The sequence below is a fragment of the Malus domestica genome, chromosome 11 (assembly GCF_042453785.1).
Source record: "Malus domestica chromosome 11, GDT2T_hap1".
Lineage (NCBI taxonomy): Eukaryota > Viridiplantae > Streptophyta > Magnoliopsida > Rosales > Rosaceae > Malus > Malus domestica.
The window spans coordinates 9917001-9934166 of NC_091671.1; the positions used below are offsets into that span (position 1 = coordinate 9917001).

General features: G+C 37.8%; 2 protein-coding genes across 4 annotated transcripts; one reads left to right on the top strand and one right to left on the bottom strand.

Annotated features, from left to right (window-relative positions):
* Positions 1-829: 829 nt before the first annotated feature.
* Positions 830-4489, top strand: LOC103447741 (4-hydroxybenzoate geranyltransferase 2). 2 transcript variants are annotated; one of them, XM_008386933.4, is made up of 9 exons: positions 830-1362; positions 1706-1841; positions 2430-2551; positions 2843-2912; positions 3018-3167; positions 3528-3663; positions 3773-3869; positions 4054-4124; positions 4206-4489. In XM_008386933.4, exons 1-8 carry the CDS (start codon positions 929-931, stop codon positions 4121-4123), a joined length of 1215 nt encoding a protein of 404 aa, XP_008385155.3. In that variant the 5' UTR covers positions 830-928; the 3' UTR covers position 4124; positions 4206-4489. The 2 variants fall into 2 exon arrangements, with proteins under 2 accessions (XP_008385155.3, XP_028944260.1); XM_029088427.2 differs by having other exon boundaries at positions 4212-4489.
* A 2934-nt stretch (positions 4490-7423) lies between these two features.
* LOC103413003 (4-hydroxybenzoate geranyltransferase 2-like) lies at positions 7424-16810 on the bottom strand. Of its 2 annotated transcripts, none has more exons than XM_029088428.2 (9): positions 16338-16810; positions 14726-14861; positions 9171-9292; positions 8813-8882; positions 8562-8711; positions 8067-8202; positions 7877-7973; positions 7641-7714; positions 7424-7562 (listed from the first exon to the last, which is right to left on the bottom strand). In XM_029088428.2, the coding sequence occupies exons 1-8, from the start codon at positions 16748-16750 to the stop codon at positions 7645-7647; spliced, it is 1194 nt and encodes a 397-aa protein (XP_028944261.1). In that variant the 5' UTR covers positions 16751-16810; the 3' UTR covers positions 7424-7562; positions 7641-7644. The 2 variants fall into 2 exon arrangements, with proteins under 2 accessions (XP_028944261.1, XP_028944262.1); XM_029088429.2 differs by having other exon boundaries at positions 7425-7556.
* Positions 16811-17166: the final 356 nt, after the last annotated feature.

Below are 17166 nucleotides of genomic sequence, written 5' to 3' on the forward strand. Positions count from 1 at the left end.
ATGGAGACTTGATGACAAAATGCTTGATTATATCTCAAGTGGTGGTTGTTGGACGTCAAGAAAAAGAATACCAGTACTACAAGAAAAGAAATCAAGACTTCTACTAAGCTTGATGTAGTGTTCAATGTAATCATACGGATGGTTGCCATTTCCATCTGCCACCGCGTGAATGACTAAAACAATTGAACTTATTTTGACGAAGACAATTGAACCAAATGCAGAAATGACATAGAATTCAACCTACGTGCTAGACCAAAGACAGTTGAATTCGAATGCATGGATGAATAAAACAACGGGGTCAATAGTCTAAAGTGGAAGATATTTTCACATACCACTAAGTTTTAGTTTTGATTTTGTTTTTATTATTGTCTAAGAAAAGTTTGTCATGTGTTTAAAAAATGCACAATTTTACCATAAATAATTGCCACGTAGTAAAATAGTGACATTAAAAAATACATCATAAAATACTATATCTTAAAACTTTATTTTAAAATGTGACTGTCACATAATTGTTTAGTATTATCAAATAAATACACATGTTATTATAAATTTGTACATTTTTTTGTCGAAATAATAAATGTATACATTGAAACAACATGGATCAACAAGTAAACTACCTGATTTCAAGAACCAGTAGCGTTAAAAAGTGACATATAATAAACTTAATGACTGGTAACAATACAACATAACAAGGATGTGCCATCAAACACCTATTTTTACCTTCCACACACATTTCTCAATTTTCGGCCGGTGAGTCGAATGAATAGAAGAATATCAAATGGGAAAAATTTAATTAACAAAAAGTGCATGTGAAGTAAAAATGAGTGTGAATAACACCACTCTAAACAAAACATAAAAATTGCTGAATTGTATAACTACACCATATATATCTAAGACTAACGGGTGGTGCATAATATATATTCTGCAAATGGAGTCCTTTTTGGTGGTGTCTCGCACTTCCGCTTCAAGTAGGTTTCTGAAACATTCATATCCTCTCTCTCGCACCATATTCGCACCCTCTTCTTATCACCCAACTTCCACCGCCACCACCACTGCCACCAGCAATCCAAACCCTTACCGCTATCCCAACGTAAGACGGTTAGGCTCGTTCAGTCAAAGGCACCGTGGGGATACTTGCAGTCGCGTTGGCTTTGATCACAGACTCGGATCGCACATGTCGAGCTCGTCTTCACCTTCTGCTGCCGCAAAGAGAGGTGCAAATCAAACCATCAGCAATGACAACGACAAGGTTGAGGGTACTTGGATCGATTTGTACCTGCCAATGCGAGCTCAGCCTTATGCTAAGCTCGCTCGCCTCGACAAGCCGATCGGCACCTGGTTGTATGCGTGGCCTTTTTGGTGGTAAGTGAAAAGAATGAGAGGAAAGTTTGAGTATTAACTGTTATGTATTAACTGTTATAATTAGGCTTTTTTTTTTTTTTTTTGGTCAATATAATTAGGCTTATTTAGAATTAAGCCCTTGAAACTCTTATTTTTCAAACAAAAATTTCACATAATTTTAAACATTCCAATAAGACCTAAATTTCTGATAGATTGCCATGCAGACAAATATGTAATGGAACGGTTGTAAATTCAAGCCTAAGTTTAATTAATTCGACATACACTAGTTTATTTTTTAAGTTTTTTCTTTAATTGGTGTGGAACTGGAAGTTAACTATGCTTATTGGTGGGTGTATGCATGCAGGTCAACAGCAATGGCAGCAAATCAAGGGCAGCTTCCTGATATTAAGATTTTGACACTACTTGGATTTGGAGCTCTGTTTATTAGGGGCGCCGGATGCACCATAAACGATCTCGTTGACCGAGATATTGATATCAAGGTAAAATTAAGTTCATTAAGGTCATTTTGTATGCGAAATTGATTTCTGTACACATTTTTTTCTGCAAACTTTTATTTATGTATGAAATTCTAAGGAAAACAATGGTGTACTCAATTTCTTTTTTGCATATTGGTTAGATAATGAATTTAATCCTTTGGCTACACTTCACAAATATTTATTACGGCGAACTGATGTCATCACTTTATCTTGTTTTTATTAATTATTTATGCCCAAGCTACGTTAGGAGTAATTATTGTCACTTGACGTTATTTGATCTATTATATAACTTAAATTAAAAAATTATTAACATCCCTAATACTACACAACATGGTATAGTAGAATGGTGTACTGGTGAGACAAACACTAAAAAATTATTGTTAAATCACTTGGGTGACTTGTTTGAAAATTGAAGTTGAGACTCCGGGGTTTGAAACCTTTGGTTTCACTAGACGTTTACGATTTCGCTTATATCTGGTTTGAAAGCAGCGTAATAAATTTCTCTAATGATCAGGGGAAAGACGAAGAAATTTAATTTTTGATGATTAATACTTTGTTTATTTGATAAAAGTTCTGCAATTGATTGATCAGGTGGAACGTACAAAGTCGCGGCCTCTTGCAAGTGGTGTTTTGACACCTTTTCAGGGGATTTCTTTTCTTGGATTTCAATTGCTTTTGGGTCTTGGAATTTACCTTCAATTGAATAATTATAGGTAATTAGCATCCTTATCTAAATTCATTAGGATGATATTGGAGAGACCAGTTGCTTGAATTATATTTTGTAAATCACATGATGTGGCAGTTGATAATTGATTTCTTCTTTAAATCATTAAAACAATAACTTAACCATCACCCGCTGCATCATGTGATTTATAAAATATGTTTAAAAACGATCTCCCTGTTATTTTTCCTTTAGTTAATCTGAATACTTATTATGCCAATATTATTATAATATGCTATGAATATGAAACTAGTTTGTGTAACTCATTAATTGGAATTTACAGCTGCGTTTTGTGCGTTTCATCTTGGTTCCTAATTTTCACCTATCCTCTCATGAAGAGATTGACATACTGGGTAATTGATTACAATTTCGTGACTACATTTAACGACTAATTACGTCATTAAGAAGTATAATATGGTATTATATATCACATCATAATGCATCTATATTTGGTGCAGCCTCAAGCCTATCTAGGTTTGATGATAAATTGGGGGGCTTTAATAGGATGGGCAGCGGTAAAAAGAAGCATTGATCCAGCTATAGTGCTTCCATTGTACTTTTCTGGAGTATGCTGGACACTGGTCTATGATACCATATATGCACATCAGGTAAAACAACGAGTAATGCTATGCACACCAAACTTTTTTTTACCAAGTTATGTTCACCAATTAAATGCCTTAGATATTGTAAGTCATATGGTGGGACAGGAGACTGGACCTTACTTATTTTCAACAAGTAAAACTTTAACATGACATATAATTTAGTCATGAATAAATTTGGCAAAAAAATAGTTTGGTGTCTCAAACATTATTGAAAACGAACACGTCGCTATTGTGCTCCTTGTCAAAAGTTGTAATTTCCAAGATTTGAGCATCATTTAATTATGGAATAATTAAGTAGTAAATAAGATAACTTTTTCGATGCAATCCAACAAAATTAAGATGTTTTCTGACCATGCTTGCTTGCAGGACAAGGAAGATGATCTGAAAGTAGGTGTTAAGTCTACGGCATTGAAATTCGGCGACTCAACCAAAAAATGGATTACTGGGTTTGGAATTATGTGCATGAGCAGTCTTGCCCTCAGTGGATACAGTGCTGAAATCGGTTATTGTCTTTTTTCCCCTCTTTATTTTAATTTCATTTTTTTTTTCATAATTAATTTTCTCTTTTACCACATCTTCACACTCAAACCTTTCAACTATATATGGAGCAGGGTGGCCGTACTATACATTTTTGGGGGTTGCATTTGGACAATTAGCTTGGCAAATATCAACAGTTGATCTTTCATCCCCAGCTGATTGCAGTAGAAAGTACGTGTTGTCTTGGAAAAAAAAACAATATTCAGGGCTCATTTGAAAACCAATTGGTATTTAATTTTGTTTTTAAACAGTTATCAAACGGGCTCTTAAGCTTACAAGTATTTATTAGTTTTGTTTTGCTTTGAACAAGATAAGATTATTGACTAAGCATTTTTTCTTTTTGTATTGGTTCCAGATTTGTGTCGAACAAGTGGTTTGGCGCTATTTTGTTCATCGCAATCCTATTTGGACGACTTTCATCTTAAGGTGGTATAAGGTCTATTAATTTTGAGCATAGTAAGGTTGGTTATGTGTTCCATTAATTCTAATTTGGGGCTTTTTTGACAGATATAGTTCATCTTTCTCTTGCACTGCAACAGAACTCGTGTATTGGCATGGAGGTTGCAAGGTCATCTAAATGCAGCACTCAAATGAGTGCAAGGATCAAACGTTGTAATATTTACTGTTGTGTTTCAAAAATAGACCATTTTCTTGGGGCTTTTGGGAACTAAATGTTGTAATATTCATTTCAATTTGAAGTCAAACAGCAAATATGATGAAATTGTTCCATATTTATGCCAAACAAATGTTTTGGTGCTATTATTTTCAGTGGAATCCAGTTTCAGAATATACATACAGTTACTTGCAAGTTGCAACCTTGATGCAAACTCGTCTATATTATTATCGATATTTCTCCAATTAATAAATACAAAATGTCCTTCAACAAATCCAAATCCCTCAGAATGCATAAGCGTGATTGCTCTCCTTGAAAATGGTCCATGGTGAGATCGCCTTGTATTCTGCAAAGAAGGATGATTCGTGGTCTCGTTCTGGGCACTTGTCATCATCTCTTCTTGCTCGTGCACAAGCTGGATACAGCACTTCGTTACTCCAAAAAAATATCTCATGTATATGAAATGAAGTATTGTCACTCCTTCTCCACCTTTCTGTTGACTCCTTATATTCCAATGGCTTAAGAATATCATGTCTGTTGCAATTTGATGTTTGATATTATTTTTTTGCTAATGTCTGGTTTTGGAAATAAAGTTGATGAAGAACAAAAAGGAATGAAGGAGAAAACTTGTATATGTCTGTGAAAGGAAGATTGCGGCTGAAATCATAGCAGAGCTTTTTTTTTTTTGGTCAAGGAATCATGACACGTGGCTAAATCTAAGCCATGTGAGTTATACAAAGATGAAATTGAATCTAAACCTTACACTTGTCCAATTTACTAAAGAAACCATTGCAACTTAAATCAAATGAACCAGTAAAATAATTTACACTTCAACACTCCCTTTAAATTGTTGACTGCTTTTATTCCAAGCAATACTCTCAAGTAGTTGAATCATAGTTGAATCGATCCTGACAATGCCTTAGTGAATATGTCTGCAACCTGTTTTACTGGGAAAGCGCTCATAGGAGCCACGAATATACTACATAAGGGGTTCTTCTAATCTACAATACTTCAAATTCATAACACATTCTTGCAAGGCTTCTCAGATGAAATGGTATCTCATATTGATGTTCTTAGTTTTCTGGTGAAAACATGATTCTTTGTCATAGAAATGGCTGAGGTATTATCAACCATAAGTGGAGTTACTTGTAGCTCCTTGAAATCATCAAGCACAAATCTCAATCAAATGGCTTGAGTTGTTGCTTCGGCTGCATTGACATACTCAGCTTCTGTAGTTGAAAGTCAAATACAATGTCACTGCTACTCTAATATACTTCTTACTAGGACAATGCGTAAATCTATCTAGTAAGCAAGCTGCAAACATGTCTGGCGTTGTGGCTGCTAAATATAGCAGACTCCCAACATTCTGTCTATACACGTTTTCCTCTGCAGGATCACTGTTATCATTCTTGCACAATTTCTCACTTGTAACAAGAGGTGTGCTAACTTGCTTGCAGTTCTTGTATTCAAATTTATTCAGCAAAGTCAATGCATATTTCTTTTGACAGGTAAATATGCTATGTATCATACCCATGCCAAGGAAATGATACAAGAGCCCCAAGTCAATCATTTTATACCATGTCATCATCTCTGACTTGAATTCAGCAAGCAACTCTTCACTACTTCTAGTACACACACTATCATCAACATTAATTGAGACAACTAAAATTCCAGAATTCCCCTTGGTCTTGATGGATAATGTTGCCTCACTTGAACTTCTGGTGTATCCACAGTCAATGAGATATGAGTCGATTTCTTCATACCAGGCCCTTGGTACCTGTTTTATACCATACAAGGCTTTCTTCAATTTGTACACTTTGTCTTCAGCATTTTAACCACAAAACTATCTGGTTGATCCACATATACCTCCTCCTTTAGTACACCATTAAGAAATACATATTTGACATCTGGTTGGAACAATTTCCAACCCTTTTGTGCTGCTAAAGCAATGAGAGTCCTGATGGTATCTAATCTGGCCACACGAGTATCTATCTCGTTAAAATCTATCTCAAGCTTTTTTACATAGCCCTTGACCACAAGCCTTGCCTTGTGTTTTTTTATTAAGCCATCTAATTTCAGTTTGGTCTTATTGACCCATTTGACACCAATCACTGGTTTTTCTTACTAGTCTATTAATTAGTTCTAATATTTCATTCTTCTCAATCATCTCCATTTCAGCTTCTATGGCCTTTTGCTAAGCCTTGTCCTTTGCAGCTTCTTCATAGTTTTTTGGCTCAATTATGCACATGTTACACCTTGCATATATCTTACTAAGATCCTTCATCTTCACAGGTGTTGAGCTAGGGGTAGTTGCTTCTGTCTCAAAACTATGTGAACTTGAACCAATCTCAGATGAACTTGAGCCAATTTCAGCTTAAGAATCATGAGTGCTAAAGGCTGGAACATAGGGAATAAACTGAAAGGTGGAGAGGAAGTGACAGTACTTCATATACATGAGATATTCTTTGGAGCACGAAGTACGGTATCCAACTTGTGCACGAGGAAAAAGAGGAGATGACAAGCGCCCAAAACGAGTGACAGTACTTCATATACATGAGATATTTCATTGGAGTCCAGCTTGTGCACAAGCAAGAAGGGAAGATGACAAACGCCCAGAACGAGACCACGGATCATCCTTCTTTTCCATGTGTCATTTTTGAAAGTTTTGCGGAATACAAGGTGATGCCAAGAACATACTTATCCCCATGGACCATGTTCAAGGCGAGCAATTACGCTTATGATTTGTTGAGGGACATTTCGTAATTGTGAATTGGAGAAATAACCAAAATAATATATACGAGTTTGCCTCAAGGTTGCAACTTGCAAATAAAAAGGGCGACCCCAAGCCAACAAAAGCTATCTCCTTTGCAAGGATCAGAGGAACGTCTATCATACGTAGCCATACCTTTGCTTTCCAAGTAATATATATAATATAATATATATATATATATGTATATTCTGAAATATGATTCCACTGAAAATAATAGCACCAAAAACACTTGTTTCATCACATCTGCTGTTAGACTTCCCAATTGAAATCAAAATTACAACATTTAGTCCCATAAAGCCCCATGAAAATGGTCCACTTTTGAGGTACAACGATAAATATTACAGCATAAACATTGATGACCTTGCAACCTTCTTGCCAATAGACGAGAACATTGATGCCCGCATTTGAGTCCTGCTTTTAGATGACCTTGCAACCTTCTTGCCAATATACGAGAACAGTGCAAGAGAATGACGAACTGCATCTGTAAAAAACTCCAAATTAGAATTATTGGAAGACATAACCAACCTTAATATATGCTAAAAATTAATAAACCTTGTACCTCCTTATGATGAAAGTCGTCCAAATAGGATTGCGATGAACATAATAGCGCCAAACCACTTGTTCGACACAAATCTGGAACCAGCACAAAAAGAGAAAAGGCTAAGTCAATAAGCTGATCTTGTTCGAAGCAAAACAAAACCAATAAATACTTGGAAACCTAAGAGCCCGTTTGATACCAATTGCTTATCAAAGGAGCCCTAAATAGTTTTTTTTTTTTTGCGTGACAACACGTACTTTCTATTGCAATCAGCTGAGGATGAAAGATTAACTGTTGATATTTGCCAAGCTAATTGTCCAAATGCAACCCCCAAAAATGCATAGTACGGCCACCCTGCTCCATATATAGTTGCAAGATTTGGGTGTGAAGATGTGGTAAAAGAGAAAAAATTTGAAAAATATAGGAAATTATAAAAAAGACAATAACCTATCCCAGCATTGTATCCACTGAGGGCAAGACTGCTCAAGCACACGATTCCAAACCCAGTAATCCATTTTTTGGTGGAGTCGCCAAATTTCAATGCCGTAGACTTAACACCTACTTTCAAATCATCTTCCTTGTCCTGCAAGCAAGCATGGTCAGAAAACATCTTAATTTTGTTGGATTGCACATTGAAAAACTTATCTTATATTCTACTTAATTATTCCATAATTTGATCACACTCAAATCTTGGAAAATACAACTTCTGACAAGGAAATAGCGACGTGTTTGTTTTCAATAATATTAAACTATTTTTCACCAAATTTATTTATGACAAATTATGTGTTTGTAGACTGTACACATGTTATAGATTTTGTTGAAAATAAGTAAGGACCAGTCTCTTTTCCCAACATATGACTTACAAAAACTAAGACATTTTATTGGTGAATAAAACTTGGTAAAAAAAAAGTTTGGTGTGCATAGCATTAGTCGTTGTTTTACCTGATGTGCATATATGGTATCATAGACAAGTGTCCAGCATACTGCAGAAAAGTACAATGGGAGCACTATAACTGGATCAATGCTTCCTTTTACTGTTGCCCATCCTAATAAAGCCCCCCAATTAATCATCAAACCTAGATAGGCTTGAGGCTGCACCAAATACGCATTATTATGTGATGTAGAATACCACATTATACATTATAACGACGTAATAAGTCGTTAAATGCAGTCATGAGATTGTAATTACGTACCCAATATGTCAATCTCTTCATGAGAGGATAGGTGAAAATTAGGAACCAAGATGAAACCCCCAAAACGCAGCTGTTAATTCCAATTAATGAGTTACACAAGCTAGCTTCAAATACATAGCAGATTATAATAATATTTGCATAACAATTAATCAGATTAACTAAAAATGCTAGGAATAGTTAATATATTTAAGATAATTACGTATTTACATACCGTTTCAATTCATCCTATTTCATCGGATTCAGAATGTGATTGACCATATTTTGTAAATCACATGATGCAGCGAGTGATGGTTGATAAATCAAGTAAATGATCTCTCTAGAATCATTCTAAATAAATATTAGTAAGAATGCTAATTACCTATAATTGTTTACTTGAAGGAGAGTTCCTAGAACCAAGAGCAATTGAAATCCAAGAAAAGAAATCCCCTGAAAAGGTGTCAAAACACCACTTGCAAGAGGCCGCGACTTTGTACGTTCCACCTGATCAATTAATTGCAGAACTTTTATCATATGAACTAAGTAATTTTTTTTTTTTAATCAGAGAACTAAGTATTTATATCAAAGAATAAATTTCTTCATCTTTCCTTTGTACTCTCCACCTCATAATAATTTTTAAATTATGTGTCATAATATGAGTAGATTAATAATATTAGGTGACAATAATTAGTCCTGATGTAGCTGAAAAAGTTTAAGCTAGGGTTCGAAAACTGTGAACTGCATAAACTCATCAAGGAGTATGGTTTAGCTTTCTTACTATCTACATCATTGCAGTATGGTTTTTATACAGTTTTACATACACCCGCATGCCATAAACAATAGTACACGCATGCAATAAATAATGTGAGATCATGCAATATTCTTCTGCCCATCTTCGACAGGACTTCATGGGTTTCATTTAGAATAGTCCTTTCACCATGTCAGCAGCACATGGATTATATGTCAGCAGCACATGGCTTATACTCAGGTAGTTTGAACTGAATATTTGGTTTATCACGCCCCCGCAAGCTGAGTGGGCGCGGACGAACAGGAAGCTTGGAAAGAAGATAACTGAACCGTGCGGTGGACAAGCCCTTTGTTAAGAGATCGGCAAGTTGGTCAGTAGATGAAACATATCCCACAACAAGTTCATTTCTAGTGACTTTCTCTCGAACATAATGATAATCAACTTCCACATGACGCATACGAGCCTGATAAACGGGATTGGAAGCCACTGCCAGTGCACTGATATTGTCACACCACAATTTTGGTGGAGTGAGGGGAAGACGAAGATCACAAAAAATGTGTCTGAACCAAGATAAGGTGGCAGCTGTGTAGGCCATTTGGCGATACTCGGCCTCCGTACTTGAGCGAGACACGCCGCGCTGCTTTTTAGAACTCCAGGAGACCAAGTTATCCCCTAGAAATATGCAATGACCACCAGTGGAGCGACGATCATCAGGGTCACCAGCGTAGTCAGCATTGGCAAATGCTGTGAGGGACAAAAAACTGGGTTTATAAACGAGACCGCGATCATGAGTGGCTTTCAAATAGCGAAGAATGCGTTTGACGGCAACCCAATGTGTAGTGGTGGGCGAATGCATATACTGGCAGACTTGATTCACAGCGAAAGCAATGTCCGGACGTGTGAATAAGAGATATTGGAGGGCCCCAACAATACTTCGAAAGGTTGTTCCATCCGCCAAGGGCTCGCCCTCATACAAACTAAGCTTGCGGCCAGGGAGGGCTGGAGTAGACAAGGGTTTGGCGTCAGCCATCTGAGTTCGTTTGAGGAGGTCCAGGATATATTTTGACTGTGTTAAGTACATGGCCGTTGGCGTTCTCGTAATTTCCATTCCCAAAAAATAATGCAAGGGACCAAGGTCCTTCATGGAGAATTTTCGACCCAATTGATGAATCAAGGTGGAGATGTGAGCTGGATTATTACCGGTGACGAGGATGTCATCAACGTAAATGAGCAAGTAAATGACATTAGTTCCATTGCAGAAAATGAACAGCGAAGAATCTGCCATGGAGGCTTGAAAGCCGAGCTCCTCCAGATGGTGAGAGAAGCACTGAAACCAGGCACGTGGAGCCTGTTTTAAGCCGTATAAGGACCGACGAAGACGGCATACATGTGACGGAAACTGCGGATCGACAAAACCAGAAGGTTGGCGCATGTAGACTTCTTCATTTAAAGAGCCATGAAGGAACGCATTTTTGACGTCAAGTTGGCGAATTGGCCAGTTAAAATGAAGAGCCACGGAGAGAATGATCCTGATGGTAGCATGAGTGACGACGGGACTAAACGTCTCACTGTAATCAAGCCCTTCTTGTTGATGGAAACCATTGGCAACAAGACGTGCTTTAAATCTTTCAATGGAACCGTCAGATTTCCGTTTAATACGGTAGACCCATTTATTTGGTAGGACATTCATGGAGGGATGAGAAGGAACTAGGGACCACGTTCCTATGCTTTGTAGAGCATTGAACTCTTCTGCCATTGCCATATGCCATTCGGGAGACTTATTTGCCTGTGTAAAACAAGAGGGCTCAACAAGTTCATTAGTCACATCAGAAACAAGAGCATACTTGGGGTTTGGCTTCTGAATGCCATCCTTTGAGCGTGTAACCATGGAGTGAACAGGTTGAATTTGTCTCTGAGAGGAAGGTGAGACAGGAGCAACACCCACTGCAGTCGTAGGGGATGGAATGGAAGAAGGGGCAGGGAGGTGCGGATTTGGTGGGAAATTAGAGGAAATAGGGTTAGGTTGGGGGGATGGTATAGTGGGATGCATGTGATGTTGCGGATGTGGTGGTAAAGGGCAGGGAATAGGACTAGGGTTAGGTGGGTGAGATAATATGGGGAATAAGTTGGACGGATGCGGGTTTGGTGGTACAGTTGGGAAAATGGGGTTCCTAGAGGGATAATGGAAAGAAGAGGGGTCAATGTTCAGTACCATAGACGATTGGGAGGATGAGGACGTTGTAGAAATGGATTCTTTGTATGGAAAATTGGTTTCATCAAATAGGACATGGCGTGACAAAAAAATGCGACCTGTGGACGTATCTAAACACCTATAACCTTGTTGATTTAATGAATAACCTAAGAAAATGCAACGTTTGGAGCGAAATTGCAGCTTGTTAGTATTATAAGGACGAAGAAATGGAAAACATGCACACCCAAAAACTTTAAGAAAATCATATTGAGGAGATTTTTGAAACAGTTTTTGAAAGGGAGACTCATCATGGAGAACTTTAGTGGGTAAACGATTGATCAAATAGTTTGCTGTATGGAAAGCATCATCCCAAAAAGAAGTTGGTAAGGAGGAATGAGCAAGAAGAGTGAGACCAGTTTCAACGATATGACGGTGTTTACGTTCGGAAATTCCATTTTGTTCAGGATGATGTGGACATGTAAAACGATGTAGAATGCCATGTTGAGTCAAAAAAATTTTGAATTTGTTGTTTACGTACTCCCCTCCTCCATCAGTTTGAAAGGATTTAATTGTAGTGTGGAACATGTTTTCAACCAGTTTCTTAAAGGACACAAAAGTGAGAAAAACATCAGATTTTAATTTTAAGGGATATGGCCAAGAGTAGCGAGAAAAATCATCAATAAATACGACATAATATTTAAAACCATTGATAGAAAAAGAAGGTGAAGTCCATACATCGGAATGAACCAATTGTAAAGGAGATGAAGACCTAGAGACAGACAATGGAAAAGGTAACTTGTGACTCTTGCCCATGGGACATGAGTGACATAACTCACTAGTTACAACGCCCTTAATAGGCAATTTGTTCCTAGAAACCAAATTTTGCAAAATATGAGAAGATGGATGACCTAACCTAGAGTGCCAGATTGAATTGGACACTCTAGTTCCTAAAAATGCAGACACGCCTTTAATGGAAGATGAAACACCAGAAAAAGGGTAGAATCCATTCCTACTCGGGCCTTGTAAAAGCATCCTCCCCGTGTGAAGTTCCTGAACACAGTATGAGTTGGGATATAAGGTTAGAGAACAGTTATTATCGGTAGTAAAACGATGGATAGAAATAATATTGGTTGATGCATTAGGGCATAGTAGTGTATTAGGTAATGTGAAAGTAGAGGTAGGTGTACGAATGGAAGTGTTGCCTATGTGTGAAATTTGCAAACCTGTGCCACCAACAACTCCATTGACTTGGTCCATGCCAGTATAAGGATGAGGATGCGCAACAGTAGCAAGATTATTGGTGATGTGAGCATTGGCCCCGGAGTCAAACAGCCATTCCTGTATGGCAGATGCTGTTGCAGAAGCAGGAGGAGCACGAGCAGCAAAGGCTTGAAGACGTGGTGCAGGGACACGTCCCTCATAAGACATATTTAGGCGGTTGAAGCAGTCAATCGCAGAATGACCATAACGATTACATATTTGGCATTGAATCCGGCTTGTAGTAAAAGTACCTTGGGAAGGAGAGGTGCCAAGAATCCCATCATGTGGGCGGGAGTGGGATACTTGGTGACAGTTGGACCCTTGGTGATAGTAGGAACCTTGGTGAGAGGGTGAGGAGCTGTAGTGGCGATTGGTAGAGCCGCGACCAGTATTGAAGTTACTACGACCACGGAAGCCAGTAGAGGATCCTCGTCCTCGAGAAGATGCAGGTGCGCGGTTGCCATTGCGAACGGTGGCAAGGACAGTGAGCCCACTGTCAGTATCAAATGCGGAATGTATTTGTTGTCGTCTTTCAGCGCCAAGGAGGAGGGCTTCCAAAGCACTGTAGGTAATAGCCTCATCACGGGCTTGAGCGGAAGCAACGGTACTTTCATAGGCCGGACCAACGTTGTTGAGGATGATGGCAACGATGTCGGAGTCGGAAACAGGAGCACCAGAGAGAGAGAGGGTATCTGCGAGACAATTAATTTTATCCAAAAATTCAGAAATGGAAGAATCACCTCGGTGAGTATTCATCAACTCACTACGAAGCTGGAGAAGGCGACCGGTGGGCTGAGAAGCATAACGATCACGTAGTGTTGTCCAGGCAGAGTGGGAGCTGGTTTTCCCAATTAAAGCAGCAAGCACGGTAGGATGGACGGAGGAGTTGATCCATGACATAACAGTTGCATCCTGTTGTATCCAAGTGTCGAAATCAGGGTTGACTTTGTCAGTGATGTTTCCATCCTCATCTGTCAGCAATGCTGGGGGACACTTACTAGTTCCATCAACAAAGGAAACCAGATTTCGACTGCGGAGGAGAGGTAGCATTTGGGCTTGCCAGAGAGGGTAGTTGGTACGATCAAGTTTGATCGTGAGAAAATTGGAGACATTAGGAAGGGGAATGGGAGAGGAAGATTGAGAAGCCATGGGAGAACGGGGAAAAAAAAAATTATTGTCGCTAGACTTTAGCTCTTTGATACCATGAAAAAGTTTAAGCTAGGGTTCGAAAACTGTGAACTGCATAAACTCATCAAGGAGTATGGTTTAGCTTTCTTACTATCTACATCATTGCAGTATGGTTTTTATACAGTTTTACATACACCCGCATGCCATAAACAATAGTACACGCATGCAATAAATAATGTGAGATCATGCAATATTCTTCTGCCCATCTTCGACAGGACTTCATGGGTTTCATTTAGAATAGTCCTTTCACCATGTCAGCAGCACATGGATTATATGTCAGCAGCACATGGCTTATACTCAGGTAGTTTGAACTGAATATTTGGTTTATCAGTAGCATCCATGTATGTGCATAACATTAAAAATTAAAAACAAGATGACATCAGTTCACCGTAATAAATATGTTGTGAAATGCAGCCGAGGGACTAAATTCAGTAGCTAACCAATATGCAGAAAGAAAATTTCATAAATAAATAAAAGTGTGCAGAAAAAAAAAAGTGCATATAAATCAGTTTCGTATACAAAATGACCATATATAATGGACTTAGTTTACCTTGCCATCAATATCCCGGTCAAGGAGATCGTTTATGGTGCACGAGGCGCCCCTAGTAAACAGAGCTCCAAATCCAAATAGTATCAACATCATAATATCAGGAAGCTGTCCTGGACTTGCAGCCAGTGCTGTTGACCTGCATGCACCCACCATAAGCATAATTAACTTCCAGTTAAAACAAATTAATTAATTACGTCGACGTTGCCAACGTTTAGAGTGCAACTTATCCGATATGAATATAATGTCGCTGTAACAACTCATACAAGTGATATGTAACACGACATCAAAAAGATTTGTACATTATATCATTGATACTTGACACCAAAATACCCTTGCCATATATGTAAATCTTTTTCTAGCAAATGTTAGAGCATCTTCAATCTTGGAGATGCATATGTAGGTGGAAATTGGAAAGCCACTTTTATATTTTCATATACATCTATGGAGATGTAAATTTTAGTTTTGCTCCAATGCATAAATGTAAATGAGGAGATCAAAATTTTAATTTATTCGCTTTTGTGTAATTTATTTTCTTGTTAACTCTTAAAAAAATATTAACGTAACTATTTTCTTCCGCACAATTCGATCAAAAACATTCAAAATTTGGACAGCATCGATTTCATCTCATTTGGACGTTGGTTTCATCAGAAGAAGGTTGAAGTAAAACTAGAAAAAAAATTTGGATGAGGAAGTGTTTTGTGTGAGAATTGAAAGAAAAGAAAACTGGTGACTAGATGAACAAACGTAATGCCTATGTTAAGGGGAACTTTTTTTCAAAAGAAAACTAATGAAAATGACTTTAAAACTTTGAGTTTTAACGAAAATGACAAAATAAAGAGTAAAGTGAATAATAACAGTATTGATTTTTTAGTGTAAAAATATGGTTTTTCATTAAAATGAACAGTAGCTTTTCGTTAAAGTTCATTTTTTTCAAATGGTTTTTTTTTTTATTTTGGGCGATTAAATAGTATTTTTTGGATTATTTACAACCATTTGATTAAACTTTGCATGAATCATGACCTTCCAAATGCGTGGCGAGTATTATTTGCGCGTGGGAGCGCGTTTGCTTGCTTTTCTTTCCTCTTCCACGTGAACCTCTCTGCAAGACTGGCGCAGATTCCGGCCATGTAAGATGCTCTTCGAAAGAATAACTTAACTGTAAGTTTGCACCTTTACGTGCCTTTATCCGGTGAGTTGCAAATTTTGTAACTCATACATCTGTAAGACCGAAGGAGAATCCGGCCAACCAAGATGTAAAAGTGGGTTTACGACCTCATTTGCATCTTGGATTGGACATGCACCTAAAACAATGTTTTTTAGCCTAAACGGTTTGTCTCTTCACTTTGGTTCTTGTGATTTAAATTTGATATAAATATTCCGTGAGATTCTCCACTCCCAATCATTTTAGTCATTCTATGAAAAATCTCCGCTAAATTGAAGAAACCACCAATTCAAAGGGGGAGGGGTTGATTTGACAAAAATACTCTCAATTTAACGGAGATTTCTCACAGAATAACTAAAATGATTTATGGTGGACAATCTCATGACCACTTCATTTTAAATCTCAGAGAGAAGTTATGTCATTCCTTTCTTCTACATTCCTTTCACTTACCACAAAGAAGGCCAAGCAAACAGCCAGGTGCCGATCGGCTTGTCGAGGCGGGCGAGCTTAGCATAAGGCTGAGCTTGCATTGGCAGGTACAAGTCGATCCAAGAACCCTCAGCCTTGTTGTTTTCATCGCCGCTGGTTTGATTTCCACCCTTCTTTGGCATAGTAGATGGTGAAGACGAGCTCGAGATGTACGATCTGAGTCTGAGATCGAAGTCAAAGTGACTGGAAGTATCCCGACGACAGTGCCTTTGACTGAATGAGCCCAACCGTCTTGCGTTGGGATAGCGGTAAGGGCTTGGATTGCTGGTGGCAGTGGTGGTGGTGGTGGTGGAAATTGGGTGATAAGAAGATGCTGCGAAGAGGGTGCCAGAGAGAGAACGTGAAGGTTTCAGAGACACCACCAAAGACTCCATTTGTCAGAATATTTCACTCAAAGATGCAGCACACTTTGGTCTCTTCGATATGGAGTAGTTATACAATTTATGCTATTTTATGTTTTGTTTTGTTGTATTGTTGACAGCTATTAATTTATTATAGGGGAATTTTGATATATGGACTCCTCGTTTTTAAATGTCATAGATTAAACATCTATTTCTTTTGAAATTTTGATTAAACATCTTCCTTACAATTTTGGTGCTTAATATCATTTCATTTTATTTTCTTAGAAGTCTATTCATGTTTTTTTTATTGAAATATTTATGTTAGTAAATTAAATAGAAGGTAAAATAAACTTCTTGTTAGGTACGTTTGGTTATATCGGTATGTTTGATTATATCGGTACATTTGGTTACTTATAAGATGAATATATTTGATTTATGGTATATCTAAA